Source organism: Passer domesticus, chromosome 21, assembly GCF_036417665.1.
Source record: "Passer domesticus isolate bPasDom1 chromosome 21, bPasDom1.hap1, whole genome shotgun sequence".
NCBI lineage: Eukaryota > Metazoa > Chordata > Aves > Passeriformes > Passeridae > Passer > Passer domesticus.
The window spans coordinates 1,869,419-1,896,892 of NC_087494.1; the positions used below are offsets into that span (position 1 = coordinate 1,869,419).

At 46.4% G+C, this 27,474-nt stretch overlaps 3 protein-coding genes across 8 annotated transcripts; 2 read left to right on the top strand and 1 right to left on the bottom strand.

Moving 5' to 3' along the window:
• Positions 1-3,092: 3,092 nt before the first annotated feature.
• TPM4 (tropomyosin 4) lies at positions 3,093-13,425 on the top strand. 4 transcript variants are annotated; one of them, XM_064396686.1, is made up of 10 exons: positions 3,093-3,268; positions 5,199-5,346; positions 7,310-7,435; positions 10,197-10,330; positions 10,594-10,711; positions 11,126-11,196; positions 11,419-11,494; positions 11,780-11,842; positions 11,928-11,997; positions 13,150-13,425. In XM_064396686.1, exons 2-10 carry the CDS (start codon positions 5,233-5,235, stop codon positions 13,230-13,232), a joined length of 855 nt encoding a protein of 284 aa, XP_064252756.1. In that variant the 5' UTR covers positions 3,093-3,268; positions 5,199-5,232; the 3' UTR covers positions 13,233-13,425. The 4 variants fall into 4 exon arrangements, with proteins under 4 accessions (XP_064252756.1, XP_064252757.1, XP_064252759.1 ...); XM_064396687.1 differs by lacking the exons at positions 3,093-3,268; positions 13,150-13,425 and adding an exon at positions 12,467-12,675 and having other exon boundaries at positions 4,963-5,346; XM_064396689.1 differs by lacking the exons at positions 3,093-3,268; positions 5,199-5,346; positions 7,310-7,435; positions 13,150-13,425 and adding exons at positions 8,010-8,214; positions 12,467-12,675.
• Positions 13,426-13,648: 223 nt separating this feature from the next.
• RAB8A (RAB8A, member RAS oncogene family) lies at positions 13,649-21,803 on the top strand. Its single transcript, XM_064396690.1, has 8 exons — positions 13,649-13,808; positions 14,081-14,141; positions 14,323-14,383; positions 15,366-15,443; positions 15,851-15,940; positions 16,612-16,677; positions 17,013-17,063; positions 17,949-21,803. The coding sequence occupies exons 1-8, from the start codon at positions 13,649-13,651 to the stop codon at positions 18,039-18,041; spliced, it is 660 nt and encodes a 219-aa protein (XP_064252760.1). The 3' UTR covers positions 18,042-21,803.
• Positions 19,885-27,466, bottom strand: CIB3 (calcium and integrin binding family member 3). 3 transcript variants are annotated; one of them, XM_064396691.1, is made up of 6 exons: positions 25,551-27,466; positions 25,201-25,235; positions 24,338-24,449; positions 23,855-24,002; positions 22,927-23,122; positions 19,885-22,440 (listed from the first exon to the last, which is right to left on the bottom strand). In XM_064396691.1, the coding sequence occupies exons 1-6, from the start codon at positions 25,599-25,601 to the stop codon at positions 22,419-22,421; spliced, it is 564 nt and encodes a 187-aa protein (XP_064252761.1). In that variant the 5' UTR covers positions 25,602-27,466; the 3' UTR covers positions 19,885-22,418. The 3 variants fall into 3 exon arrangements, with proteins under 3 accessions (XP_064252761.1, XP_064252763.1, XP_064252762.1); XM_064396693.1 differs by lacking the exon at positions 25,201-25,235 and having other exon boundaries at positions 25,551-27,462; XM_064396692.1 differs by lacking the exon at positions 24,338-24,449 and having other exon boundaries at positions 25,201-27,466.
• Positions 27,467-27,474: the final 8 nt, after the last annotated feature.

Genomic DNA, 27,474 nt, shown 5'->3' on the forward strand with positions numbered 1-27,474 from the left:
AAACAGCAAAACAAAAGACAAATGAGTTAACTGATGGAAGAGCAAAAAAAAACCCCAAACCTTTGCACACAAAGGAGGGCCTGGATGGAGAGAGAGAGAATGCTTGTGCCACTGAGGACTCGGAGGAGCTGCCATCCCAGGCAGCCAGCTCCTTTTCTTTCTGGCAAAACAAACTCAGGTGCCTCAGTGTTCAAAAGAGAGATGGGCGGAAATAGAAGATTTGAGGCTCTATGAGCCATTCCAGCTGCAGCACCATCATTTTCCAGAGGCTCAAGGAAGAGAGGGAATCTGTGGATCTGCATTGCCATCTAACGGCAAGGCAGAGCTTGGAGCACTGGCTGGGGCCCAGAAAGGGGCTGGAACAGTAAAAAACGAGGAGGAGATGGCCCACAGGGATATTCCTGTGCTCTAAATGCAAACCCTGCCTCTGCAGCTGAAAGGTCTCAGCGATGAAGAGCAGTCCAGAGAAAAGCAGGGCAGCCAAAATCTTCTGGTAGAGGCTGCCGATTCCTTCTTTTCTAGGATCCTCTCCATTCTGTATTAGCCAGAAATATTAGCATGGATTCAGGGTGGAATTTGCTTTCTTCTGCTGTACCCTGTTCTTCTAATGCAGGCTTCCCAAGCAGGTTTGTATTTCAGGTATCGAGTGAATTCTGCCATCCCTATTCAAAAAATGTAAAATTCATTATCTCAGGTGTTCCAAGATCCTGCTGGGAAATGCACGTAACTGGGATTATTAAAGAAAAGAGGTAGATTTCCCTTGGATCGAGGCACAGGAAAAGCAGATCTGCTATTTTCACCACGCTCAGCCCAGTGTTCATCTGTGGTCAGTAATGGATACTTAATGAGAATGTGCTTCAGGTTGGTACTGGCACACACACTGAGAAGGGTGGAGGGAGAACCCACAGAGCCAAAAACTCCCTGAGATGTGAGGGTTTACACATCTTGTCATTTAAAAGGAAATGTCAGGAAGAGACAAGTTTGATGTTCAGTCTTTTCTACTGATACACCATATTGTATAGTTTCTACAACAGAAAATTTACAAGAGACTGGATTGTTGGGAGATACTTATGTTAGTAAAATGAAGGAATTTGGTAAAGGTTTGACAACAGCTTCTTTCTTCTGCTTTAAATTGCTTCTAGCCTTGATACACGCAGCTTTGTATATGAGGAGCTGGAGCTCAATCAGTGTGAGAGAGATGAAGGAGATCTTTCATGACCAAAGTTTGGAGCAGAGAAGGAGCTGCAGGAGAAACTGGGGAATATAAAGTGTCTGTTTTTCCCAGCTAGAGAGATGGGCCATGTTGTGGGTCTCAGCTAACTGCTGGGCCACAAACAAAGAGTAGGGATTGACAGCAGAGAAAATGTTGAGACCTGCCAGACTTCAGGCCACAAGTCCGACCACCCCCAGTCTGCTCAGATGCCTGCTGTGACAAGCTTCCCATGCAGCCTGCTGCCAAAGGAATGAGCACACTCTCCAACAATCCAACTTCATTTCCTTCTGGTATCCTCTCATATTTACACACCAACCTTGCCAAGCTTTGCTCAGCCCAAACAATCCCTCAGAAAGAAAAGAAAAAACAAAGGAACTCTTACAGCCTGTAAAGCACCTTCCTGCCTGCCTGAAACAAACCAAAAAAAAAAAAAAGAGAAATGGTTTAGAGTGCTCTTCTTTCTCTCTTGGTTGCCCACTGTTTCCCAAGCTAATGAAAACCAGAGGCTGTGGGACTGACAGGATTATCAGCACTGAATTCTCCGGGTGTTTCTCTCCAGTTCATGTAGCAGGGAAGGGAAGAAGGGCATGTACCTGGTTGAAGGGCTACAGAGGGTGACATGTTTCTTGATGTTCCTTTCTAAATGTGGCTCTGAGTCACGCAACAGTGTTGATTAGAAAAATTACCTTCCTGCAGTTGAAGTAGAAAGGAAAAAGGATCTTGTTTGGTGTTTGCTTCCCCAGCCCTGAATCCAAGCCTGCCTGAGCCTGTGGCAGGAAGGGGGCTGGTGAGCTGACTGGAAAACCACTTGTGCTTCTCTCAATCATAGAAATTATGAAGAGGCTGTGAGAGCAGCCACAGGAACAGCTCAAAATGCACACCTAAGGGTACAAGCAGCTGTTGTCCCATGGAGCAGCAGGCACAGCCTTATATCAGCCTCCATTCCACAAGTTCCTACACGTGCTGGGTCAAACAGGGCTAACGCAGTCCTTCCCACTCTGTTGCCCTCTCTTGTGTCTTCAAACTACACCCCAAAACTTGCTCTTGTGAGTCAGAGAGCCTGTGGCACATCCACATCATGGCATGCAGGACCACGAGGTGAAACTGCGGCAGGACCGAGGGAAGGAAGCCCTGAAGGGGCCACAAAACACAGCCAGCAGCAGTGTGAGCTGGACCAGGGGGCTGCAGCCAGCTGAGGAAAGTTATTAAAGGTGTAATTTGTCCCCAAGAAATCTGGTGGGGTTTTCACAGCACTGAGCCGCGCTCGGCTCCCTGGGTTTTCACCCCCAAATCCCTGCAGAGCCTCTGCTGCCCTCCACCAACAAACCCCCACGAAACAGGGCGAGGGGAAGTGCAAATAATGTGATTTATGTGGTTTGTTGGGCTGTCATGACATTTCTCAAGGTTTGGAAACACTGATAGCACAGCGCTTCACCCCTACACCTTACCCACTCCAGACTGAGGTCCTGTGTGATTCTACCTTCCACTGTTCAAATCACAGAATAGCTTAAAAGTCATTGGAATTAGACTAGGGGGAAGAAAAAAAAAAAAAAAGCCACCTTGGGGGCCACCTTGCTGCAGAGGCACCTGGAAAAAGCACATTTAATTTTGTGAGGCGTTCAGAGGGATACGGGCTCACACCAAGTGCCAGCACTGGTTTCCAAGCAAAAACTGAACCCAGAGCTGTTAGTAATTCCGATTTTTTTTTAATATTAAAACAAAAACAAACAAACAAAAAGAATAATAAGAAAGGGTAAAAGAAGCACACAAAGGAAGCAGAGCCGCCGCCGGCGGTGCCCGGCCGGGCGGGGCAGGCCCGTCCCCACAGCCCGCCAGGAGCCGCAGTCCGGGGCGCCGCCATCTTGGCACCGCCTCAGCACCGCCCCTCAGGGCTCCCGGCAGCCATCTTGGGGTGCGGGGCGGGCTGGGTTTTCGTCAAAATAATTCATTTTGATTTAAATAACAACAACACGTCGTTGTCGTGCTTTAACCCCACCTGGCTGCCAAGCACCACGTAGCCACTCGCTCGCCACGAGGGGAATCAGAATCAGAAGGGTAAAAGCTGGAGAACTGCTGGGTTGAAAGAAAGTTTAATAGGGGAAACGAAGGAGAACAGGGTCCCATCCCATGGAATGGTGGCATGGAAAGACAAATGCCGTCACTCCAGAAATCCCCCATTTGTTCCTCCTTGTCCCGGTTTATATCCTGAGTGATATCAGACGGTCTGGAATATCCTGGCTGTGTCCCCTCCCAGTCTCTCAGGCACCCCCAGCACGGTCCCGTAAGTGGCAGGAAAGGCCTTGGCTCTGTGCAAGCTCAGCAATAACAAAAGCATCACTATATTCTCAACCCTGCGTTCACAACAAATCCAAAACACAGCCCCGTACCAGCCACTGGCAAGGAAATTAACTCTATCCCAGCCACCGGCATTGTGCTGATGTCGACTTCATGTCCACTCTACCACCATGTTTAGCTCAATAAAGGGCAGATTTTTCCTTAAAAGCCTCTCCCAAAGGCTTTTCAGTGCTGTGCCAGCTCAGCCCCAGAGGATGGGGAGGTTCTGGGTGTGGTGCCCTCATGGCTGGGATGCTTGGGCAGAGGGGCTGTGCAGGGAGCTCAGGCTGCAGGCGACAGGGCAGAACTGAGCAGGGAAGGGCAGCGTGTGCTCAACGGGACCTGGACTGGGCAAAGAACCAGGAATGTGAAGGGTGGACATCAGGAAAAGGCTCTTCCCCAGAGGGTGGCTGGGCACTGGACATATTGCCCAGGGAAGGGACCCAAGGCTGCCACAGCTCCAGGAGTGTTCGGGCAACGCTCTCAGGCACGGGGTGGGATTGTTGGGCTACCTGTGCAGAGCCAGGAGTTGGAATTGATGACCCCTGTGGGACCCGTCTCAGTGTATTCCATGGCTTTGTGCAGGTGCCAGGGTAGCGAAGTCAGAAAGTGCTGCCAGGCTGCCCTGGAAGGTGCCGTGCATCTGAATCTCAGAACGTCAGAGCAGTCAGGACAAGGCTGTGTGGGGCTGTGAGGCTCAGCAAGAGCTGGTGAAGGGATGGAATGGTTTTGGGCACGTGTTTCACAGAGCTGCAGAAGGAAGCAGAGCTCATTCTGGGGCTGTTGGATGCTCTGCTTGGTGTCCTCTGCCAGTGGAGATACTCCTGTCGTCCCCAGAGCCTGCTCTTCCCTGAGTGAAGGTGACTGCTTCATACAGCAGAAGGAATAATTTAAAGTGCTCATAAAACTGCAACTTCAGGTGTTGTTCAGTTCCCCAAGTACTTAGTGATGGAAATTTCAAGGACAGGCATTCAAACTCACTGAGTTTGCCTTGAGCCTGAACTTGACATCTAAATTTGAGTTCTGTTATGCATTATACTATCACACATTATAGCTAGTTCCTTAACACCAGTGCTTATTTTTACAGCAAAAATCTCTGCTGTCTCATATCCTGCATCTTTTTAGAACTTAAATTTAGCCACCTCTTAAGCATAGATTTTTAAAAATTTATTTATTTATGTCTGGATTTATTTTAGAGTAACGTAAAGAGATCCTTCCCTTCATCAGCCTCATGCCTTTACTCCAGGAAGGCAGGCCATCCCCAAGATCTGCTGGGTTGGTTAATTGCTCTGCACACACAAAGGGGAGCTAATCAGCTTTTCTTCAAGCATGTGTTCATATGTCAACACTTTTGCTTCTGTCAGGAGCTTAAAAATGGAAACAGTTTTCTCTTTAAGAAAACAGGACCCAAATAAGGAGATGGAGTGGTGAAGATTCCTCTAGTGAGTCTGTTCCAGCTCATTCCTTAGAAAGGCTGTGGATGGAGCACCGGAGAAGAGGCCAATAGATCTGGGTTTTGTCCAGGGGGCTCTGGGTTTAAAGCCCTCTAAAACCACTTGTAGCTCATTTTCCCTGTGACTTGCCTGGGTGCAACTTCTTTCTCTGTCCAAGCTGTTAAAAATCTGAAATTTTAATAACAAGATTCTTTTAGTTGCGTGATAGATCCAGCCTGCCCTTGAGCAAAAATGGAAGCTATCAAGAAAAAGATGCAGATGTTGAAGTTAGACAAGGAGAACGCCATTGACAGAGCAGAGCAGGCTGAGACGGATAAGAAGGCAGCTGAGGACAAATGCAAGCAGGTAAGTGGAAATAAAATCACTGGCTGTGTGTGTGCTGTGGAAATAACTGTAACAAAATACTGTGTGGCAATGTTCTGATTCAGAAAGCAAAATAATTTGAAGTCAGTTTTCTGTTAATCTTCTTTTGAAGTTTTTTGCCTTTTTGTTACACTTCTACAGCCAGGACTAGGCTGTAACTTCTCAGCCATCTCAGTCTTTCCAAAATTAACATCATCCACAGATTATTAACAGTACTTTGTCTAAGTTTTCTTGAATCTTACATAATTGTCCTAAATTTCTCATGCTTTGATTCCATGCAAAAGGCCTTTACATATTTTAAATCAAAGCTGTAAACCCTGACACCTGTAGGAATAGTGCTAATAGAGTTGGCTGTGTCTAAACATTAATTAAGCCTGTCCTTGAAATGAATTAATAAAGTTCACTTCAAGTTCTTGGTGCAGAGAGTGCCCCTTAGAGGTACCAGCTGAGACTCAACAGGAGATATGTTCTCTTATTTTTTGTGTCAAGAATAATGGAAAGTATCTTAATTTGAATGCTGTTCTTTTAACTGAATTCTGACGATAACATTTTCATATTCTTTTGCTTTTCAATGTCTTTATTCTGGGTGTCTCTGTCCTATTTGAGCTTTAGTATTTCCAGAATGATCTTGAAATGTTAGCTGAGTGCATTCAATTTTTTACAGCACTTCTTGTAAAAGTACCACATATTTCCCTTTTACGTTCTCTAAATTTGGCTGCTTCTACATCTTCCACACTGCTCTAATATGTTATAAGCATTCATCTGACCTAATATTTCTTCTTCTTTAGAAAAATAAATCTTTCATCTTACTCCTCTTTTCTAAATTGCCTCAAAATTTTCAGCTTCCTTTTTAATGTGGGCACAGTACTCAAATAGTTACTCTAAAATTCATACAAAAAGCCAGCATCTGCTTCATGCTGCTCAGTGTCCCTCGGTTAGAACATCCAAGGTTTGCAGTTCTCTCACAATGTCTGGTTATTCTCTGCAACACGACAACATTCCAGACTAGCACGCTACCAAAAATGTCTGTAAAACTAGCAGTGAACCTAAAATGAAGGAAGTTCATCAAAATACAAACTGTTTTCATAGAGTAAATTTCTGTGAAGGTGGAGCTAAGTGGATAAATCACTGTCTCAACAGACTGAGCTGGTTTGTGTTGTAAATCAAAGGACGAAGCAGATGGGCTTGCAGGCCCACCCTTATCAGCAGCAGGCCTTTGATAATGTGAATTCTTGAGGGAGCATGAGACAGTTTGTCACTGAACAGCCTCCCAGCAGGTTATAAATAGCACCATTCTGGTGAACAATATGGATTTATATGGTGAGGAGGAGTCTGAGCCTCATCGTGCAGGGGAGCTTATCATGTTGGGCCACAGTTAGAGAATAATTCAGGGTGGAAGGGACCTCCCGAGGGCAGCGAGCCCCGCCTAGAGCAAGGCCAGCCCTGCTCCCTCCCACCTCCAGAGCACCTCACTGGGGGTGAAGTGTCCTGAAGCACACACAAAGATCACTAAGGAAGGAGCACTATTTTTTTCAGCTGTACAGGAATTGAATAGTTTCCTGAAAAATCACCAGGTAATAGTGTTCCAACAAACACTAAAAGCACACAATTTAAAAACATCTATGATTATGCTGCAAAACTGCTGCAGGGTGTCAAAAAAAAAAAAAAAAAAAGTGAGGTGAGAAAGGGCTTACACCAGTAAACCAGATTGTGTGTGGTGGCAGGCAGTGTTGTTCAAGGATGACATGTTTTTAATGATTCTTCCTGGTAATTGCTACCAGTCATTCTCAGACTGCTGTCACTAGCAGAACTTTGACCTGGTCTTCTGTGGCTTTTTGTATGCTGTAATGGGTTACAACTAATAGTAAACAGTAGTTTTATCATATTAAACTGTAACTGATACTACATCAGTATGCTCACTTCGAGGATTTTTTTCTTTTGAAAGGTAGAGGATGAGCTGGTAGCTCTGCAGAAGAAGCTGAAAGGAACTGAAGATGAGCTGGACAAATACTCAGAGGCTCTTAAAGATGCTCAGGAAAAACTGGAGCAGGCTGAGAAGAAGGCCACTGATGTACGTATCCACGGCTAACGCTTGCCTGTACCTGTGCTCGGTGTATTTTGTATGCATTTAGGCGGGGGACAGAAAGGCGGGGTTAGAGAGTTTTAATCTCGTCTCCCCTGTGCTGAAGGGAGCGGGGCTGTTGGCACCGAGAGCTGCCACTTGAGGCTCGGTGGGTGCCCGGAGCGGGGGGGACCTGCTGGGGGTTCTCTGGGAAAGGCGGAATCTCCTTTAACAGAACGGAACAAAACGGTGCCTTTTGAAGGAGAGCGGGACGGCAGCAGGACGGCGCCGCGGCAGGAGGATGCCCTTTGCCTCCATCCCCGCGCCGGGGCTAAAGGCCGGTGCGGGCTGGCCGCCACACCCGCCGCGCCGTGGCAGTGGCGGAGCGCGGCCAGCCGGGTGAAAGCCTCTCCTTTGCGGGCGCGGCTGCGGGGCAGCATCCCCCGCGGCATACCGTGCCAAACGGAACCGAACCGAGCCGAGCCGAGCCGAGCCGGGCCGGGCCGGGCGGGGCCGCTCGGGGCGCGCCCGTCCCGCTCCTCAGCGCTGACGTCACCACCTCCACCTCCAGCCGCGTGACGTCAGCGGGCCATTGAAAGGCGCGGGCCCGCCACGTGCAGCAGCCGAGCGCGCTGCCCGCCGCCCGCGCCGCGCCCATGGCCGCGCCGAGCTCCCTGGAGGCCGTCAAGAGGAAGATCCAGTGCCTGCAGCAACAGGCCGATGAGGCGGAGGACCGCGCGCAGGTCCTCCAGCGCGAGCTGGACCTGGAACGGGACCTGCGGGAGAAAGTGAGACCGCCCGGGCTGCCTGCTCGCCTCTCTCGGTCGCTCTCCTTCCTTCCTGTCTCTGGCTCTCTCTCGCTGCGGCGCGCCCGGCTCTTCCCCGCCGGCTGCCTGCATCCCTCGGCTGTCCCCGCGCTGCTCCGCTCCGCTCCGCACTGCCCGCCCGCGGGCGCTGCCGCAGCGCCGCGCCCGGCCCGGCACGGCACGGCACGGCCCGGCACGGCACGGCACGGCACGGCCCGGCACGGCACGGCACGGCCCGCGGGGAGCCGGGCGCGGCGGCGGCCGCTCGCTTCTCGCGCTTTGGGGCCCGTTCCTGCGGAAAAGGCTTCCGAGCACCCATGGGCGCTGGGGAGCGGGTGAGAGTTGAGTAGGAAATGGCTGTTTAATGAGGCAAAAGCGCTGCACGACACGGAGCGGGGAGTTCCCGCCGCGCCGCTGGCTTCTGCACAGCTGGGAAATGTCCGAACTGCTGGAAAATAACTTTCCGTCCTGGTTTGCACAGAAAAAAATGCGAATTCTTCGCTAGCGTGCGGCTCTCCCGGGGTTGGACAGCTGGTTTCACTTAGATTTGTGTGCGATCAGCCTTCCCGGCATCTTCCTGCTATTTTATCACATGTCAGCGAGTTAGTTTTACCGTATAAGGACTGCGGGCTGCTGCTGGGAGAGGTGGAGCCAGGCTCACCCCAGATTCCCAGTGGCCCTGGCTCCATAACTTTGGAATCTGGCTGAATTAAAATGTGATTTAGAAGTGCCCTGTCTAGTGGAAGGAGTTGCTGCCACACAACAGATGCCAGTTTTGTACGTGATTGATGCCTTGCGTGTAAATCAGGAAGTTAAACACTGCACTGGGTAAAAACAGACGAAATGTTGGATAATTTATGACTAGAGGAATCCTGGGTCGGCTTCCATTTGGATCAGCCACTGAACTCCTTTCCAAGATGGCTCAGAAGTGAATGGAAACCACTTCCTGCAGCTTAGGAGTGGTCACTGACCAAATTTGCTAAGCTGCAGCAAAACGGGCTTTTTTTTTCCCCAAAGTATTTTAACATAAAGCATAAAACAGTCGCCCCTCCAGGGTCTATATTCTGTAAAAGTGTTTTGGAGGAAAAAAAAGTGAATCTTTATATGGCAATCCTCCTTAGGTTGGGGGACAATACAGTGAACAAGCCTGGCAGTTACTAAAGCAGGGCTCTATTTTCCTTCAAAAGCAAGCAATTAAAGGAAATTAAAGGAGCTGAATCTTAATAAACACATATTTATGGACACCAGTTTGTCCATGTTGTCTGTATCAAGCACTTCTCCCAGCAATCTCTTCCATTTATTAACTAGTCTATTTTTTATACATTAATGGTGTTCCAGTTCCTGTGCAGTTTGTTCAGTAACACACAAACAGATCTTATTACTGAGAAATGCATCCTGCCTAATTCCTTAAGTACCGCAGGAAGCACAGTTAACTAATTTTGTCCCAAAAAAGCCTGACTGCCATGCTGAGCCCACTGTGCCCAGCTGCCCATGAAGGTTCTCCAGCATCTGCAGGCTGGGGAGCCAGGATGGATCAGGAGCTGGCTGCAGCTTCACACTGAGCTGTGGCAGGCTGTCACTGAAACCAAGGGCAGAGCAACCAGCGGTGGAGGGTTTGGACCTAAGCCATCATGGAAATGGTTCATTTTTAAAGTTTGGATAGATGCAGCCCTGTGAAGTGCTCCAAAAATACCCCAATCCACTCGCAGTCCTGTAGAGCTCCTTTTTGTGTGGCAGGAATGATAAGTGCCATTAAAAAAAGAAAGGACAGGCACCGCACTCCATACCTTGACATTCCTGAGATGCCAGAGTTTAAGCAAACAAAAAAGCAGAGGCAGAAGGGCCCCTGAGCTGGCCTGCACTGGGCTGTCCCGGGGAGATGCTGCTGTGGCTGGAAGGAAAGGAGCTGGGAGCGTTGGCCAGCAGCAATCCTGTGTAACCCACCCTGGCTCCTGTCCACGCAGGCTGAGGGCGAGGTGGCAGCTCTGAACAGACGCATCCAGCTCGTGGAAGAGGAGCTGGATCGTGCCCAGGAACGACTGGCCACAGCCCTGCAGAAGCTGGAGGAGGCTGAGAAAGCAGCAGATGAAAGCGAGAGGTACGCTCCTTTTTTATTTTCTGGTGTTAAGAAAAAAATATATATGAATAAAATATTCCAGTGTCGTTTAGTATCTGCATGTGCTACTGCAGGTCAGAGACTTGAAACTTTCTTACAAGCTTGATTGGGTAATTGCATTAGCCTTGAGGAACACGATGCTCATAATGGGCCACTTTTAGGTTACAAATATCAAATTCCACTTTGTGAAGTTGAGATACAAGTGCCAAAATGCTTCTACGTTAAACATGCTTTGACTTTTGCAGAGGAATGAAGGTTATTGAGAACAGAGCAATGAAAGATGAAGAGAAAATGGAAATTCAGGAAATGCAGTTGAAGGAGGCCAAGCACATTGCTGAAGAAGCCGACCGCAAGTATGAGGAGGTAAAAGGGAGAAGGAAATGGTGAAATGTACAGGAGAGCCATGTCAAAAACATTGCTCTTCATTTAGTGCCTATGTTCAGTTCAGCTGGGTGATGCATCAACCTTGGAACATTGCCAGCAGGAAGGAATTTGAATAGTGATTTGCAGCATCTTGGGTACCTAATGCTAAAAATACTGCAAAATGTGACTAACTGGGCTGTTCCATCTGTGGGTGTGTGCTTCAACCTAACTTCCTTACTCCAGAGGAAGCAGGAGCAGAGTACTTCTGAGTGCTTTTTGAAATCTGTAAAGAAACTGCCCCAGCCTGTGGCAGGGGGTGGAAATAGATGATTTTTGAGGTCCCTCCCAACCCAAGCCTGCTGTGGTTCAGTGATGTGCACACTGGCCTGAGAGCTGGCTGTTGTCTCTTTACAGGTTGCCCGTAAACTGGTTATTTTGGAGGGTGAACTGGAAAGAGCTGAGGAGCGTGCAGAGGTGTCTGAAGTGTGAGTAACTTTTTAGAACACAGGAAAAATCAACACTACATTTCATTTTAAAAATCTCCTGGTAGGCAGGCATGTAGTTAGGACTTGTAGAAAAGTTTGTTGGTACACTATCTACCTGGTTTTCTTCTTTCAGACTTAATTACTTCCTCCCCTGTGTTTTTTACACTCCTCCAAATCATAACAGGAACACTAGTAATTCATACTTCTGTTTTGCCCTTCTAGTAAATGTAGTGACCTGGAAGAGGAGTTGAAGAACGTCACAAACAACCTGAAATCTTTGGAAGCTCAATCTGAAAAGGTTGGTTCTTTCAGTAAACGAAAGGATATGGGCAAAGCCAAAACCTGAAAACAGAATTCATAGAAATAAACCAGAAATACAAAACAAATGGGAGGTTTTACCTGCCTGCCTGTGGATACCACTCCATCAGTTCTGCCCAAACAATCCTGAAGGTCTGCAGGAGAGCACGGAAATGGTGTTTGCAGCTGTTGTAAAAGGAAGAGTGCTTATAAATAGGTCACAGTTTAATAAACATTTATTATTGTTGCTACAACTTCCTTTAAAGAGTGTTTATTGTTTTCACAGTACTCGGAAAAAGAAGATAAATATGAGGAAGAAATCAAGATTCTCTCTGACAAGCTGAAAGAAGTAAGTTTGACCATCCCCACCATGGATGCATCTTTGGGCATAATCTTTCTGGGAGCATCCAGTGATGCTTTTTCAACTTTTTTAGGCTGAAACTCGTGCAGAATTTGCAGAGAGAACTGTTGCCAAACTGGAAAAGTCTATTGATGACCTGGAAGGTATGGAATGAGTCAAGTTTCTTTAAACGTGGTCCGTTTCAAATCAGATAAATTCCAGGAGGGGTGGTGGATTTACTGGGAAAGAACAGCAGCGTATTGGTAGATGGGTGTGATGTGTCCACCTGGCCCTGTGTGGTGGAAATTCTCCTGAAAAAGGTTTTGTTCCATAAAATTGGCAACAATGACCTGATTTTGGCCAACTAACAGATGGAGGGACTCAAGGGCTCAAGATCCCCACCCTGTTTAATCTCCTTACTGGAAAATAATTGTGAGATTACAAAAAGACAACAAGTTCACATGAAAAGCTGACCAGGCAGCTTTGTGGGTGTTTTGCTTTCCTTCTGATACTCAACTACACCTCTGTTTTCTTCTTTTGTTTTCCTCCCCAACTGCTTTGGCTGCTGTTGCCTTTTGCTGTCTCCGTTCTCCTCCTGTGGCCTCTCCTCTGCATTTCTTGCTGGCCTGACAGATGAGCTCTATGCCCAGAAGCTGAAGTACAAAGCCATCAGTGAGGAGCTCGACCATGCCCTCAACGACATGACCTCTTTGTGACCTGCCCCTGCGTGGGGGGCTCCCACTCACTGTGTTTTCTCAAGCTTTCCTTGCCTGTAATCCCTGTCACTCCTGTGCCACTTCCACCTCTGTGGGAACTGAGCTCAATAAAACATGACACCTCTACCTTTTCATCTTGCAGGGTTTACTTCTGCGTAGATCAGCTCAAATACACTGGTGGTGACACCAAAAGCACATTCAGCTCCTCATGTGGGGCTGGGCAAGTCAGGGTCAGCATGGGGCAGGACCTGCCTCTGGCCAAAAAATGAATTTTAGTGTTCCCTTTAGTCAGCGAGAAGCTTTGAGTGCACTCAGTGCCTACTCGTGCTCCACCAGCCTGGTTAAAAACCTCTCAGTTCAAGGAAAACCCAGCAGGATGTGGCCTGTAAATGACACAGTAAAACACAGGCTGTCCACATTCCATGAGACGTGCCCAAAAACCTCCCTTAATGACAGCAATTACAAAAAATTGGCCCCGTTTTGATGATACAGATGTAAAGGTGTCTTAAATACGAAGGTAAGCTACCCCAGGTTTTATTTAAAGAGAAAAGGCTGTAAAAAATGTGATATAAATCTTGTGGTTTTCTACTTTCTCACCAGAAAAACTCGCTCAAGCCAAAGAGGAGAACCTGGGCTTGCACCAGACACTGGACCAGACGCTGAACGAGCTGAACTGTATATGAGGGGCGCAGCCGGCCGCAGCCCTGCCCTGCTCCTCTCTCCTATCCTGGAAAAGCCAATTAAGTTATGAGCGGCGCAGCCACAGCCGGCTCCGGGGAGCCCCCGCCGCGCTCACGGTTCCTTTCCTTTGGTATAAACCCAGTGGAAGCTGCGCCCGGGCAGCTGTCACTCCTCATTAAACGATTTCTCACAGAACCGAGCTCTCTGCGGGTTTTTGTGCTGCGGGGGGGGCGTGACGTCATGCTGCGGGCAGGTACGGGAGTGACGTCACTGCCACGCCCTGCCACGCCCCTCCGTGCCGGAAATGACGAAACGCCGGCGGTGGGGGCGGCAGCCAATCGCAGCGCCGCTTGCGCCCGTGTCAAGGCCGCCCGCCAATGGCGCGCCGGCTCCGTGCGCTCTCCGCCGCGCTGAGCCAATGAGCGTGTGGTGGGCGGGGCCGGCGCCCACCAACATGGCGAAGACCTACGACTACCTGTTCAAGCTGCTGCTGATCGGCGACTCGGGCGTGGGCAAGACCTGCGCGCTGTTCCGCTTCTCCGAGGACGCCTTCAACGCCACCTTCATCTCCACCATCGGTGAGCGCCGCGGGGCTCGGGGCTCGGCCGCGCTCGCTGCCGGGGCGGGGCTGGGGCTGGCGCGGGGCCGGGAGCGGCTCTGCCCGGCCCGAGCCCCCGGGAGCGCCCGGGGCGGGTCTGGTGCGGGGCCGTGAGGGGCTGCTCCGCCCGGCCCGAGCCCCCGGGGCCGGGAGCGAGCTCGGGGACGGGACGGCGGGCAGCGGGATTGAGGGCAGAGCCGCTGGGCTGGGCCTTTGGGCGGGACTGAGTAAAGTAACTGGTTTTCCTTTCAGGAATCGACTTCAAGATCAGAACGATAGAGCTCGATGGCAAGAGGATCAAGCTGCAGATCTGGTGAGGCTCCTGTGCCGCTGTGCGTGGGGATGAGCCGCTTCTCCTCCTTGCTGCCCAGTGCTTTATGGGGTGGTAGAACCCAAAAAGCAGTTTTTAGTGCTCTGAAGGCCGGCTCACACTTATGTAAGGCTCGCGGTGGCGTTGGCCGCAGCGTGAGCCCCACTTTGTGTGTGTGTTGCAGGGACACGGCCGGGCAGGAGCGGTTCCGGACCATCACCACCGCCTACTACCGCGGAGCCATGGTAGGGGCCTGAGCGGGGCACAGCCGGGGCTCTGCCGGGGCCGTGCCGGGGCCGTGCCGGGGCTCAGCCGGGGCCGTGCCGGGGCCGTGCCGGGGCCGTGCCGGGCCTGAGCGGGGCCGTGCCGGGGCGGTGCCGGGCCTGAGCGGGGCCGTGCCGGGGCTCAGCCGGGGCCGTGCTGGGGCCGTGCCGGGGCTGTGCTGGCTGCACGCCAGCTCTGCTCCGCTCCGGTGCTGCTGGAGCTCTGCTGGCGCGCTGGATTGTCTTGGCCTAGAGATGGGGTAACTGAGAGGCGTTTTAAAAACTTGTATTCCGTTTTCTGTCTCGTGAAAAGGGTGAGACAATACAGATGTTATAATTCACGCCGTCACAGTCAGAAGCCAACTGTTTCCTAATTACAATGCACTATAAGTGTTCCTTGGCTTATCAATCTTTTTGCCACACCGTGCTGCAGATACCTTAAAACCAATCATCTAAAACTGCCCCCATAGGTCCCACTGCAATGCATCTTTCACAGTTCTACTTCTCCAAAGTATCTGGTCTTATTTACAAGGCCATCTTTTGAAACTTTTCTAGCTCCATTTCTCTCTCAAATCTATTCTATTCTATAGTATTTCTAGCTCCATTTCTCTCTCAAATCTATTCTATTCTGTAGTATTTCTAGCTCCATTTCTCTCTCAATATCTATTCTATTCTGTAGTATTTCTAAGTCAGCTTTTCTTGTCTCAGAGTTTACATGTGGATGCAGACTGTGGGCGTTCTGTCAGGCCCTGAGAGCTCCACCAATCCATTTCCCACCTTGGGACAACCTGGGGCTTTGCAAAGGCAGCTTCCTCCAAAGTTTCACTCCATAAATACATGTCCTGCACCTTATCTCACTGCCGTTAGCTGGGAACCAGTTGTTACAAACAGCCACTGTGGAGCTGCTCCTCTCTGCTGTGGATCAGCCTTGAACTCCTGCTGAAACATTTTTCTTTATCTTTAGGGCATTATGCTAGTGTATGACATCACCAATGAAAAGTCTTTTGAAAATATTCGGAACTGGGTGAGGAATATCGAGGAGGTAATTTCTCTCTTTACTCATTGCTGACTGTTAAAGGTGTCATTTCTTCCTCTGAACTGCTTCAGGGGCGTTACATTTTGTCGTGTGGTGCAGGGTACTTGGAAGATAAGTGGATGGAAATCAGTAATAGCCTCTGGAATGCCTTGGCTGATGGTGATTTGTTGTGAGGGCTGTAGCCCCTGTGCTCTGAGGGCACTTAATGTGACAATTTCCTGCCACAACAATTGATCCAAGAAGTGCCATGGAGCAGGTTACATGCTGGGAAGAAGGGTTGGGGGAGCCTGGAAATGTGTGGAAGATTCTCAGGACTGGCATCTCTGTGTGGGGCACTCAGTGGGTGCCTCACCTGTCTGACAATGTTTATCTACCAAAGCCAAGCCCAAGTTTCTGGTCTGTGTTTGTCTCAGCACGCCTCTCCAGATGTTGAAAAAATGATCCTGGGGAACAAATGTGATGCAAATGACAAAAGACAAGTCTCCAGAGAGCAAGGGGAGAAGGTGAGTGCCGTGGCTGTGATGTATTTTGATTTAGGCTTTTCAGAGTCTCAGACCTGCCCTGCTGCTTGTGTGCACGTGGTACCCCAGTGGTGTTCCTGAGGGGATGACTGAACCTTCCCCAGGCTGCCATGGCAGTGCTTTTCCCCCCTGGGATCAAGAGCAGAACCTGTGTCAATTATCTGACAGATAAGCTTGTCAATTATCTGATTCTTGTCAATTCTTGTCAATTATGTGACAGATAATTGACAGCAAGGCATGAATGGGGCTGCTCTAAAAGGATGCTGGAGTTGGACATGGAGAAAATGTCTGTTTTGGCTGAAAGCCACTGAGACAAGGTAGATGGGGTTGTCTTTTGTGATCTCGGGTGTTACTGAGTCGAGGCAGAGTTGTTTTCTGTGCTGTGGTTGTTATGACACTGACAAGGTATCTATGCAAGAAACAAACAAAAAAGAGCAAGTTAAAATGTGTGCAGAGTGTAAAAGCCGAGCAGAGCCAGTGAGAACAGATGCCAGCTGCAATGGGATTTAGTTCCTGATTTTTACAAATTGTCCTGCATGAGTAAATCCCCAGCTCCACGGACTGGTGGCAGCAGGGACAGATGCTGTGCCCAGGGCTGTGTTTGGAGCTGTTCCTGCAACTGTTCAACTCACGTGCAATCTGCTTTTGTTCAGCTCGCTGCAAGTTTCGGGATTAAATTCATGGAGACCAGTGCAAAAGCAAATATAAACATAGAGAATGTAAGTACTGATGCCTTTCTCCTGTATTTCTTGTCCTCTCTGTGCAAACCAGCAGCGTGGGCAGTTGCAGAACTGCACTGCTGGGTACCACAGAGCACTGCTCAGCACTGCCCTGCAGCTCACACCCTGGCTGGGGGTGGCACTGAGGCTTTGGGGCTCAAAAGAAGGTTGTGAAGCCAGAGAAGGAGCATTAAAACCTGGAGCAGAGGGGAAAATACTGAAAACCTAACGTTCTTGTATAGCATGTCAAAACTTGGGAAGGCAGCTTATTGCTATGCAAAACTGTTAGAAAATATTTTATACCCTGTAACACTCAACTGTTTGCCTTGTCACAGGCATTTTTCACTCTTGCAAGAGATATCAAAGCAAAAATGGACAAGAAGTTGGTGAGTAACTTTGATGTCATCCATGCTGGATTTAAATAGGAAAAAAAAGCAAATCAAAAGCTACATTGCAAGAATTGTTTCACAGTGTATAAAAAATGTGTCATAGTCTCTTTTATGAAGGATCCCTGAAAGTTCCAGAAATGTTTTTTTAGTTTGTCAGGCTGTGCTCTGATGTTGGCTGTCTCTGCATTTCAAGAATTAGCTGCAATGGTTGAGGTTTTCTAAATAAAATGTTACTTGTTTTATCAAAAGCCAGTTGGGGGTGGAGCAGTTTAATGATAGTTCTCACTCTTGCAGTCTGAAAATCACATGAGTTAGAGATAGAGGAGGCAGACATCATACTTCAGAGTAGAAACTTCAAACTCTTTAAGAATAGGTAAAGAATTAATGGTTATTGCACGAGTATCCTGAGCAACAACTGGGTTGTCTTTTTAGAACAAATAAATGCCCAGTGATGTTGGATTGTTCCTTAAGGAATATGAAATGAAGCTAATGAAGGCTCTTTCTGCTCTTACTGATATTTCCACCCTTATGTGACCAGACACAAACTGATGCAATGGGATATTTTGGGTCTTGCTGATGATTCCTCAGCCTTCCAGCAGGAGCCATACATGTAATTTACTGGTTTTTATTCTCAGCTGTCTTTGAGTTGATGGAAGATGAGGCATAGGCACAGTGTGAGCTGGCTGATGCCAAAAGCTGCAGATGCAGTTCTGCAGTTTTTGTCATGGCTGGTGTAAGACTGAGATAAATGAGTGAAGCTTCTTACTGATTGTGGGAAAGGTTCTTGTGTGTGTCAGGCTTGGTTAAGAGTGACCAGATGAAGCATGGATGGAAGAATGTGTTAAGTATAAATAAGTAACTGGATATTCTTTCCATCTTCAGGAAGGCAATAGCCCTCAAGGCAGCAACCAGGGAGTCAAAATCACACAAGACCAGCAAAAGAAAAGCAGCTTTTTCCGATGTGTTCTTCTGTGAGGGACACGGCCTTAATCTGAGCTGGACTGTGCCTGTGCTAAGTGAGGTTTCCTCTTCCTGTGGACTTAGTGCTCCCAACATACCTTGTCACTCTGTGACCATCCGAATAAGAAATGGCTTATTTTGGTAATTGTCTGACTCTTCAGTTTTGGAGATGAAACAAGTTTATTTTTGTCAGATTGCCACTGGGCATGTGTATTGTCTAGCAGAGGAAGAACAGATCACGTGTGACCTGGGATGCAGCACCATGGCTTCGGTCTTCATTCGTATCTGTCACGTATCCAGTTTAGAAAGATGAAGTTGTGATCAAAATTAAAGGCCACTGTTAATGAAGTACAGGTATGCATAGGGGGTACATGTGCATATCCAGTGTGTAGCTGCACACTGAGTAGTGGCATGAGACCATCCCAGAAATGCACCAAGGTGAGCAGTGCAGGCTGATGCCTTCCCAGGAGCTACAAAGGAGCTTTCTGCAGCTCCACCTCTTAAATACTACAGAGAAGCTCCTTCATCTGCCTGTCTCTTACTCAGCTGTGTTACTCTAGACAATCCACAAGTACAATTGATGTTTTAAAAAAATTCTCCTCAAAGGAATCTATTTTTTTAAAAAAAGAATGTGTGCTGTACATAGAAAGGGTCCTTACCATTGGTAATTCATCCACGTTAGACTTGACTGTGCTTAATTAAGTACTCCAGACATTCAGACGTGTTTAACAGGAGTGATTGCTACACTGAGTCCTGTACAGATGATCTGTCATCTGCTCTTGGAGAACCAGGGTCAGGCAGGGGCACTTACACAAAACCTGTCACCTTGCAGTGGGTGGCTTCACCACTCTCCAGCTGGGAATGACTCCAGACCCATCATGACAGAGTTGGTAGTTTGAAATCATGACAAGGAAACGTGCTGCACTGCTCCCAGTCGTGTGTTCCCAAGCACACTTGCTCACGTGTGCAGATAAATGTTGCACATCAGAACACGTTGTGAGAAGAGACTCTTGTGCTGGGGCTGGCCTTGCTGGGTGGATCACTGCAGCATCAGCCTGCTCCCAGCTCGTGCCAGGCAGCCCAGCCTCCCCCAGCAGGCTGTGTCACTCCTTCCCACAAAGCCAGCCCTGTACGTGCCGTGTGTGCAGGGCAGAGCCAAGCACAGCTCCTCGTGGGTGCTGCTCACAGGGCAGGGCTGCAGGCCTGACTGCACTGACAGGAGCAGTGTCAGCCTCTGCTGCTGCCCAGGGGGTGCAGCAATGCTGTAGCTGACCCAGTGAATGCACCAGCTGTGCCCTGCAGCTGGCTGCAACTGAAACATGCTTTGTTTACATTGACAGCTGCAATTAAGGGTAAAATCCTAGTTGATTTTGAAGTTGTGGAATTTACTCACCAGTTTTGTTTTCTTCAAGTTTGTGGTATGGAACTCTGGGCCTCAGAGTAGTGCTAAAAGTGTTGCTGTGGTTAAACATCTGCTGGATTCACAATTAAACTTTATAAATCTGCAGCATGCAATTGAGCCCAACAAGAACACTGCCTGTTCCAAAATGGAAAAAGATTTCACTCTGTAAGTTGCTGGTTTATAGAAATGCATTTTAGATGCATTTAGATGATCTCTGTCCTGATTAAAGCTTTCCTCTAACCAGAACCTTATGATGGTTTGGTTCTTTGTTTACTTGTGGCTTTTTAGCATGAGGACTTGATGAAAGTGCCCTGTAGTGGATTTATACATAGATGTAATTGTAGGATAAAACCATGTTAAGTTACTGAGGAGGCTTCTAGACAGAGTGTAGTTAACACAGACCTGTAGCCTGGACAAGCAGCACCTCTGTCTTGAGCTAAGGATGTTTTTAAAGAGTTTGTGTGTGCTTCAATAAATGACTGAGGCACAACTGGGGCAGTGGTAAGACAGGCTGAATTTCCTGCATAACTCTGTAACAATTTGCTTCTGGCGTAGTAATAACTGTGGATTGTCTTGCATCTGTGTTGTGCTCAATACAGCCAGATGCTGAGCCAGATTTGTTTTTCAGAGTGACTGGAAAAATTGGTGTTTATCTGACTTGATACCATGGGTCTGCCATGATGCTGGTTCTTGCCTGTGGACTTTATCAATAACTCATCCCAAGATGGGAAAGCAAACCATATTCATTTACAAGTGGGTAAAACATGAAGGATGGTATTGTGATTTTTCACTCATTTTCTAAATCTGAAGTTACTCTTGCATTCAGAATTCTTTGTATGTGAATACCTTCTGTTTATGCTGGTTGTTGTATGTGTTTATGTACCTAATTATAACATTATTTCCTTTGAAATGGTTGGGTTTGTGAACAACAACATTTTTGCTTGATCTCAGGAAGTCTCATGCAGTTACTGTGACTACTGTCATCACTGTACCTGGTATGAAGGCTCTACACAGGTACTAAATCTGTGTAAGCAGCATGGAACCTAAAATGCAAGTGTAAGAGAGGAAAGGGTTAAAGACACTGCACTGCACATGGGCTTAGCTATGTGTCACTAAACACAGGCTTCAAATCTAGAGAAGTACAGTATGTTTCCATCACATCATTCAATTACTGTGTTTATTAAGTATGAATGTAATGGAAAATGCAATTGTCAGAGAGGTACTCTGTAAATACATACATAATCTACTTGTGTCTAAGCTTTCTTGAACTAAGGAGGAAAAAATCAGAAATTGGGTACAAAACTTATAAAACTGAGGAATTGAAGTAGGTCTGCAAAACTAACTGTGCTTACTACACATTCTCAGTGTCTAAATACCACTAAAATGTCAAGTAATTGATTAACATTTGTTTTGTAGAGAAACAAACCCATTTTTGAGCATGTCCTCAAATTCCCTTATTTTAGTGAGTATCATGGAATTCTGTGGTTGACCTTATTTTTGAGGCTGGTTGCAGTGGTGGAGGCCTGTCAGTCTCTCAGTAAATGGTGGAGCTGCTGTTCTAACACTTTTTTAACACCTGTGTTATCTTTGTCCCGTGCTGACAGGCACAGCTCACGTTTCCTGACATCAGAACCTTATGCCAGCATCAGACTTCCAGCCTCAGATTTATAAATCCTATGGATTATTGTAAGTCTCTTTACTGCTGCTGCAAATTATTAGGTCTCTCCTTTCCTGTGAGATGCTGATCATCTCCCTGATGATTGCTAAGGGGTTGTTGTGGTGTGTGTTTGGCTGATGATCATGCTCAAAACTGCCATGATTTCTTGTTCTCTTGGACTTGCCAGGGGAATACAGAAACAGCTGCATGAGGATGGGCTCCTTTGTGCTTGTAGAAGTTGTAGGGGCTTGGGGAAGAATGATGACTTAACTTGTGTCTTCATTTCTAGCTTAATTAAAGATCTGTTCAAAGGAATGTGAATGGTAACTGCAGTCTGAGTGTTCCAGGCTGCCTTATTCCCTGACCCATCCTTCTCTGATCTGGAGTTTCTGTGGTTAGTAAAGGTAACTGGCTGGTTAACTGCTCTCTCCAGCCTTTCTGCAGGAATCCCCTGCTCTGCATTGAGTGTGAGTTGGGACTTTGTTTTGAAGGGAATTTAATGCACCCCAACATTTGTAAAAATAACTGTAAATTGTATTTTTCAAATGATGGCTTTTGGCTGCCACCCTTCCCACATTACAACTGCTTTCTTAAACACTTCTCATTGATTTTCATGTTTGTATTAAAACAAAACTGTTGTTTATTACAGTATGTCTGTTTTTACTCTCTTGTACAGGACCCTAAGCACTGCATAAATAAACTTCTTATGAAAAGAGAATTTTACAGACTTCAGTTTTCAGTCCTGTTCATCCTTTGTGCGTAGGGACCCTGGTGGGTGTGGAAAATAGGGAATTTCTGAAAATGGAGAAGAGGGAAAGGACCTGGGGTAGACTCTTTTGTCTCTAAACTACGCTGACTTTTTCATTGTAAATCCTGCACTGTGGGAGAATACTTCAGGAATTGATTCATTGGACCATTTATTAAGACCATAAATAATCAGTGGAGTTATTTATGTTTTTGAAACTAAAGGGTTTTTTTTACTGGTTAAGGCATTTTGGGGTGAATTTTTAGAGGTTATAGTTTGATACAAGTTTCTTTACTTCCTGGTGGTATCTGAACTTCAAAAAAAGTATTTCCCTTCTGACTGTCCAGGCCAGGTTTGCTCTCAGGGTGGGGTGTAGACATTTTGTTAAATTACAGGGAAATCCTAATGAAGAGCTTAATGAATTGTTCCTTTTAAAGAGATAAAGAAAAGACAGTTCTCTGAATGGTTCAGTTACCAGAAGTTGTCCTCTTTGCCCCTCTCATCTTGTGCTCTCATGGCTGGTAATCTCAGGTGAAGTAATAGTTGTTGAAAGTCCCAGAAGCATTCCTGTCCTGTGGCTGACTAGATTCAGATTCGAATATGAAAGGTGCTGTTAAAAAAAAAGAAGTCATGATCACTTATCATCACTGTTTAAAGGATTTACTACAGTTAATTGTAGGACTCTGATAAATGAGAAACTTTATTTTTCAAAGCATTTGCATAGATGGGGTACATTAATTAAATTTTGCAAGATTTGAGTGCTGTTTTGAGTGTGTAAGATGTGCATCAGAAACTACATTAACACTAGGTTAAGCATTGAGTGAGCAAATCTCATACATTTATCAATGCAGCCTAAGTGCTACTATGAACTTCTTCAGTTACAAGGACCTTCTATCATGTAAAAAGTACTTTGGAAGTTCAAAAGCAAGTCAAGAAGCCTCCAGGCTTTTCCAAGCATCTATTTTTGTGTTTGCAGTGGGCAGCTCTGCTAGAACCTGCCACAGAAGAGTGGTGAGGAGATGTAAACACACACTTTAGAGGCTTTTGACAAGGAAACGAAGAGAATTTTGTGCTAGAAATTAAAAGCAAATATTACCTGAGGAAATCTGGAGCTCGTATGATCATATGCTGAAAGTCTGCCAGGGACAGCTTGCCATCATTGTCCACATCAGCCTCGTAAATCACCTTTTCACACACCAGGCTGACTTCTTCCGGGGTCAGTTCGTTTCGGGTTAATTTGTTAACAGTTTTCTCTAGATCTGATTTGCATATGTAATCATCATTGTTGAAGTCTGACAAAGGAGACAAAGTTAATTTAAAGTGATAAAAGTCAGCATCTTACATGGTTGTTTGCCAAGACTCAATAGAAAAGTTTAGTTCCCAGGCTGTGATGGATTTTTATCAGTAGAACTCTCAAATCAGAAATGAAGTTACCTCTATCTCTTTGTAAAAGAAATGAGTTACAAAATAAAAATCTCTTAATTTCTCATCTTCATACATAAGGGTAACAACTGTAAGTAGATTAATGGCTAAACATAGCCTAGCCATCATTAAATCATTCCAGCAAGATTGTGTTGGTTTGATACGTTGTCTTTAGCTGATCATAAAGAAACTAAATGGTACATTAAAAAAAAAAATCTTTACATTTGTCCTTGGAGAAAAAAAGCCTGCAGTGTGCTTCCCTGCCTCCCCCTCCCAAATCCACCCCACAGATTCATGGGGAGCCAAATCCCCTGTGCTGTACTTTTCCAAGCAGCCCCTCAGACAGAAATATTTTTAAATGTTTATCAGCTCTTGAAAACTGCAGATAATTTCAAGTTGTAAATTTGGTAGTAAATCTTAACATCAGATAAATTAGAGACAAAAGGATAAAGAAAAGCAGAAGTTTTTAGAGGAGGGAGATCAAACATTCAAGTGCAGTTAAATGGTAACTAGAATTCAATATGCTGACAAAGTGAGGATTTTGCAGCCCTACATGAAGCTGCAGGATCTCCCCACTTACTTTTTATGCATGTCTCACTCACCATAAATTTTAAAAGCGTAATAAGCTTTCAAGTCCCGGGGAGCCATTTCACTTAGCACAGAAAACATGTCCAAAAAATCATCCAAAGTCATATTGCCGTCGCCGTGCTCTGAGAACACCTCCGCTATGCGCTGCCGGAATGGGTTGTCCTGGGAAACAGCACAGGAGCAAGGGAAGGTCATCCTTGCTAGCACTGATACCAGTGCTGCTAAGGCAAGGGGAGTGAGATTATTTTTTTTGGCAATTTCTCCCCTTTCTGCCTTTCAGTTCTTGTCTAATGCTGTGTCAGAAGCAGGCACAGCCACACCTGTTCAACCTTTGCGCTGGTTCAGCGTGTTTTCTGGGAACTACTAGAAGCTTCCAGAAAGACTTTTCCCTTTGACAGCCCAAATTTATTTCTCTGGCAGCCTCCCAGCAATTAGTCCGGGATGAATTATTCAGAAAGGGTAGATGAAACGTGTCACTGGAGTGGTGTGCTCGGTACCTTGAGCTCTGGCATGCTGCCGATGAGCTCGTAGGGGAGCGTCACGGCCGGTTTGTGCGCGTAGTCAAGGGGAACGAGCTGCGGGGCCAGATCTCGGTACCTGTGAAACAGCCTGCGACAGACAGAAAGGCTTGTTGGCTCTTGAGACTTCCGACAACAAGGTGGTTTGCTTTCCCACCTCGTTTTTCACGCTTTGCATCCATTAGCAGACGGAGATCAGTCACTAAGTAACAGAATGTTTTTGTTGGAACAACTGTTGTTAAAAGAAGCAACATAGTGTAATGGTGAAAAATACAAAGCTTCATTATAAACTGTTAGGTGAAAACCTTACACAGGACATGCAGCCAAGCCCTTACGAGAGGAGAACAAGTTCATGTTTTCAGCGAGTCCCACCTGATCCTTTGGCCAGAGATTAAATAGGGAGTTCATTGAGGCTCGGGAAAAATGCGTCTTGGAGCAGCAGTGGAATTGTTTACAAGAAAACATGAAGAAAACTTGACACAATCATTAAAGTTTTCATAAACCAGCAAAGTATTCCACAGAATAACAGCACGCTTTGCAGCATCTGTCTGAAAACCATGTGAGAGAACCGTGGATGTCGCTGCCACTAAGATGTAATTAATTACATTTATTTCTAATAAATAAAGAGGAACATTAATACAAAATTTAGAATTCTGACTCAGTTTAGGATAAGGTTTGTAAATTTTAAAAAAGGCAACAAAAATGCTCAGATTGCCCCAAAGTATCACTTTAAATTTGTGTAAATAAATTTTAAATTATTTTTTAAATACCTTATCCCATATGCAACCTGCCTTTACAGCAATCTCTGCCCTTTATTCACAACATGCATACAGAAGACTCACCTCAAAATTTCTTTCCTTGTGAAAAATGTGCAGTCCTATGAAATAAGAAAAAGTATAACACGAAATGACAGTTTTTAGCACGCACTGGCCCAAACTTTTCCCATGCAGTGACTTAAAAGAAGTTATACTGTAGTACATGTGTAAACATTAAGATTTCTTTTTGGCATAAAATTAGACATATCTTATAACCCTTCCTTTTGATGTAAAAATCAAACTACGTTCCTAAAATCTTTGCTGCAATTCAGTACTTCTGCTTACTAATTTTTAAAAGATGTTTTTTTAAAAAACCCAACAACACCTTTGCCATTATTCAACGTCCTGCCCAAAGAGCCATTCAGTTTGCTTTATACCTGATATGCATCCAGTTGCTCCTGAGTGAAAATGGTTTGCTTGTTGCCCATTTTGAGCTGGGAATACCGACTCTTGTCAGTTCTTTCCTCAAAGGCACCTTTAAAGGTCGTCTGGATATTCAGTTATTAAAAGCTGCAACAATGAGGCTCAGGTACAGCAGAGGATCAGGTAACCTGTAACTTGTGCAGGCTGCAAAGTATCATAATAGGAGCATTTCATCAAATCTTTAGTGTGGCTGCTCGAGGCTCTTGCCCAGCAGCATTCACCCGTCTCCTGTGTGCACCACGAAGACTCGGGTTACAGGATTTAGCCAAATAAGTAATAGCTGCTCATTAGTGCCCTTCAGCTGCAGGCAGACCCAGTGGGCCCTGCTCTCTCATGCCTTCAGATATGGTGAATTAACTGAAAAGTGTTAGCAGCGTTTTCTTTCTTTAAAATTTAACACCAAAGATGGAAATTTGGTATCCCCTCCTCCTTTCCTTCTCGCGTTTTATAGGGTCAGAATTATAAAGGTTGGAAAAGCCCTTTTAGATCATTAATGCAGCACTGCCAAGGTCACCACTAAACCATGTCCCCAAGTGCCACATCCACAAGTTTTTTGAACATTTCCAGGGATGGTGACTTCAGCACTGTATTTTCCTTTAATGCACACTGTTAAAATACATAATGCTGATGGTAGCTTGTACTGGAGGTGGTCTGCATCGAGGCTGCTCTCTCCCTTTCTTCTGCATCATCTGCTGATGTATGTTACTGCTAATTAATGGTTATTCTGGACATCCATCCATACTGATACATACATGGCCTTTACACTGAAAAGATGTGTGAGTGTATAGTTCATGCACGTGAACAGAAATGTGATGCTATGAAAGGCTGTATGAAAGATGAAAAACGAGGGGGAAAAAGGAGGAACGTGCACAGCATGTGGCAGGCTGCATTTTCATGGATCTGTAAAGTTTCTGGGTCACTGGCTGGTGGAAGATCTGGTCCTGGGGCAGGCTTGCTCCTCAGGGCATCTTCACATAGCAAAAACAACCTGGAATGGTTCTGTTCAGAGTGGAACAAGAAGTGTGAGGAGGGATGGAGCTGCTTTCTCCTGGTGTAGCCTGGATATCCAGGTGTTCTCCTCAAGGCAATTCCATCCTGTTGTCCTCAAAATCAGATTTATTATGTGGTGTGCAACAAGCCAATAATTACACACTTGAGAGAGATATTATTTGCACAAGCCTGGATTCTTGGTGGGTTTCCACAAATCCAACACGCCTCACTGGACTTTCCACACCATTATTTACAGAAGTTCAGAGTTAGTCTTCTTCCAAGGTAAGCCCCTCTATTAAGATTATTTAGTAATTTCCATACAAGTTAGCCAATTGCCAGCTAACTTCTCCACATGCAATGGGGAAGGGTCTGCACCTGGGCAAGGTCTTTTTGACCCTTAGGCATGATCTTAAGTATTATAATGAAGATAGTTCAGCTGTAGGATATACAGCCCTCGAGTCCTTTGCCAAATTATCAATGTATACACACACACACACATCAACATTTTTATTTACTACATCCCTAAAGCTTGTTAGTTCCCATATGTCTTGACTAAGGGCTGCTAGCTGCTGTCTTCCCACTCATTATGTCTCCTTTCTTGCTGATTAGGTTTGAAAGCATACAAAGACTTTACATGAAAAAACATTCTAATTTAAAATAATCCTGATATATTTCACATTTTGCAAGTCCCATTTCGGTTCCCCTCACGGAGATAACTCCGGACTGGGCTCACTGCCGGATCCCCTCACAGAGGGGCCGGCCGGGGCTCGTTCCCGGTTGCGCTCACGGAGGTGCACGGCGGTCACGGCAGGCTCGGTTCCCCTCACGGAGAAGCCAGTCCCCTCACGGCGGTGCAAGACGCCCCGGTTCCTCTCACGGAGGGGTCGG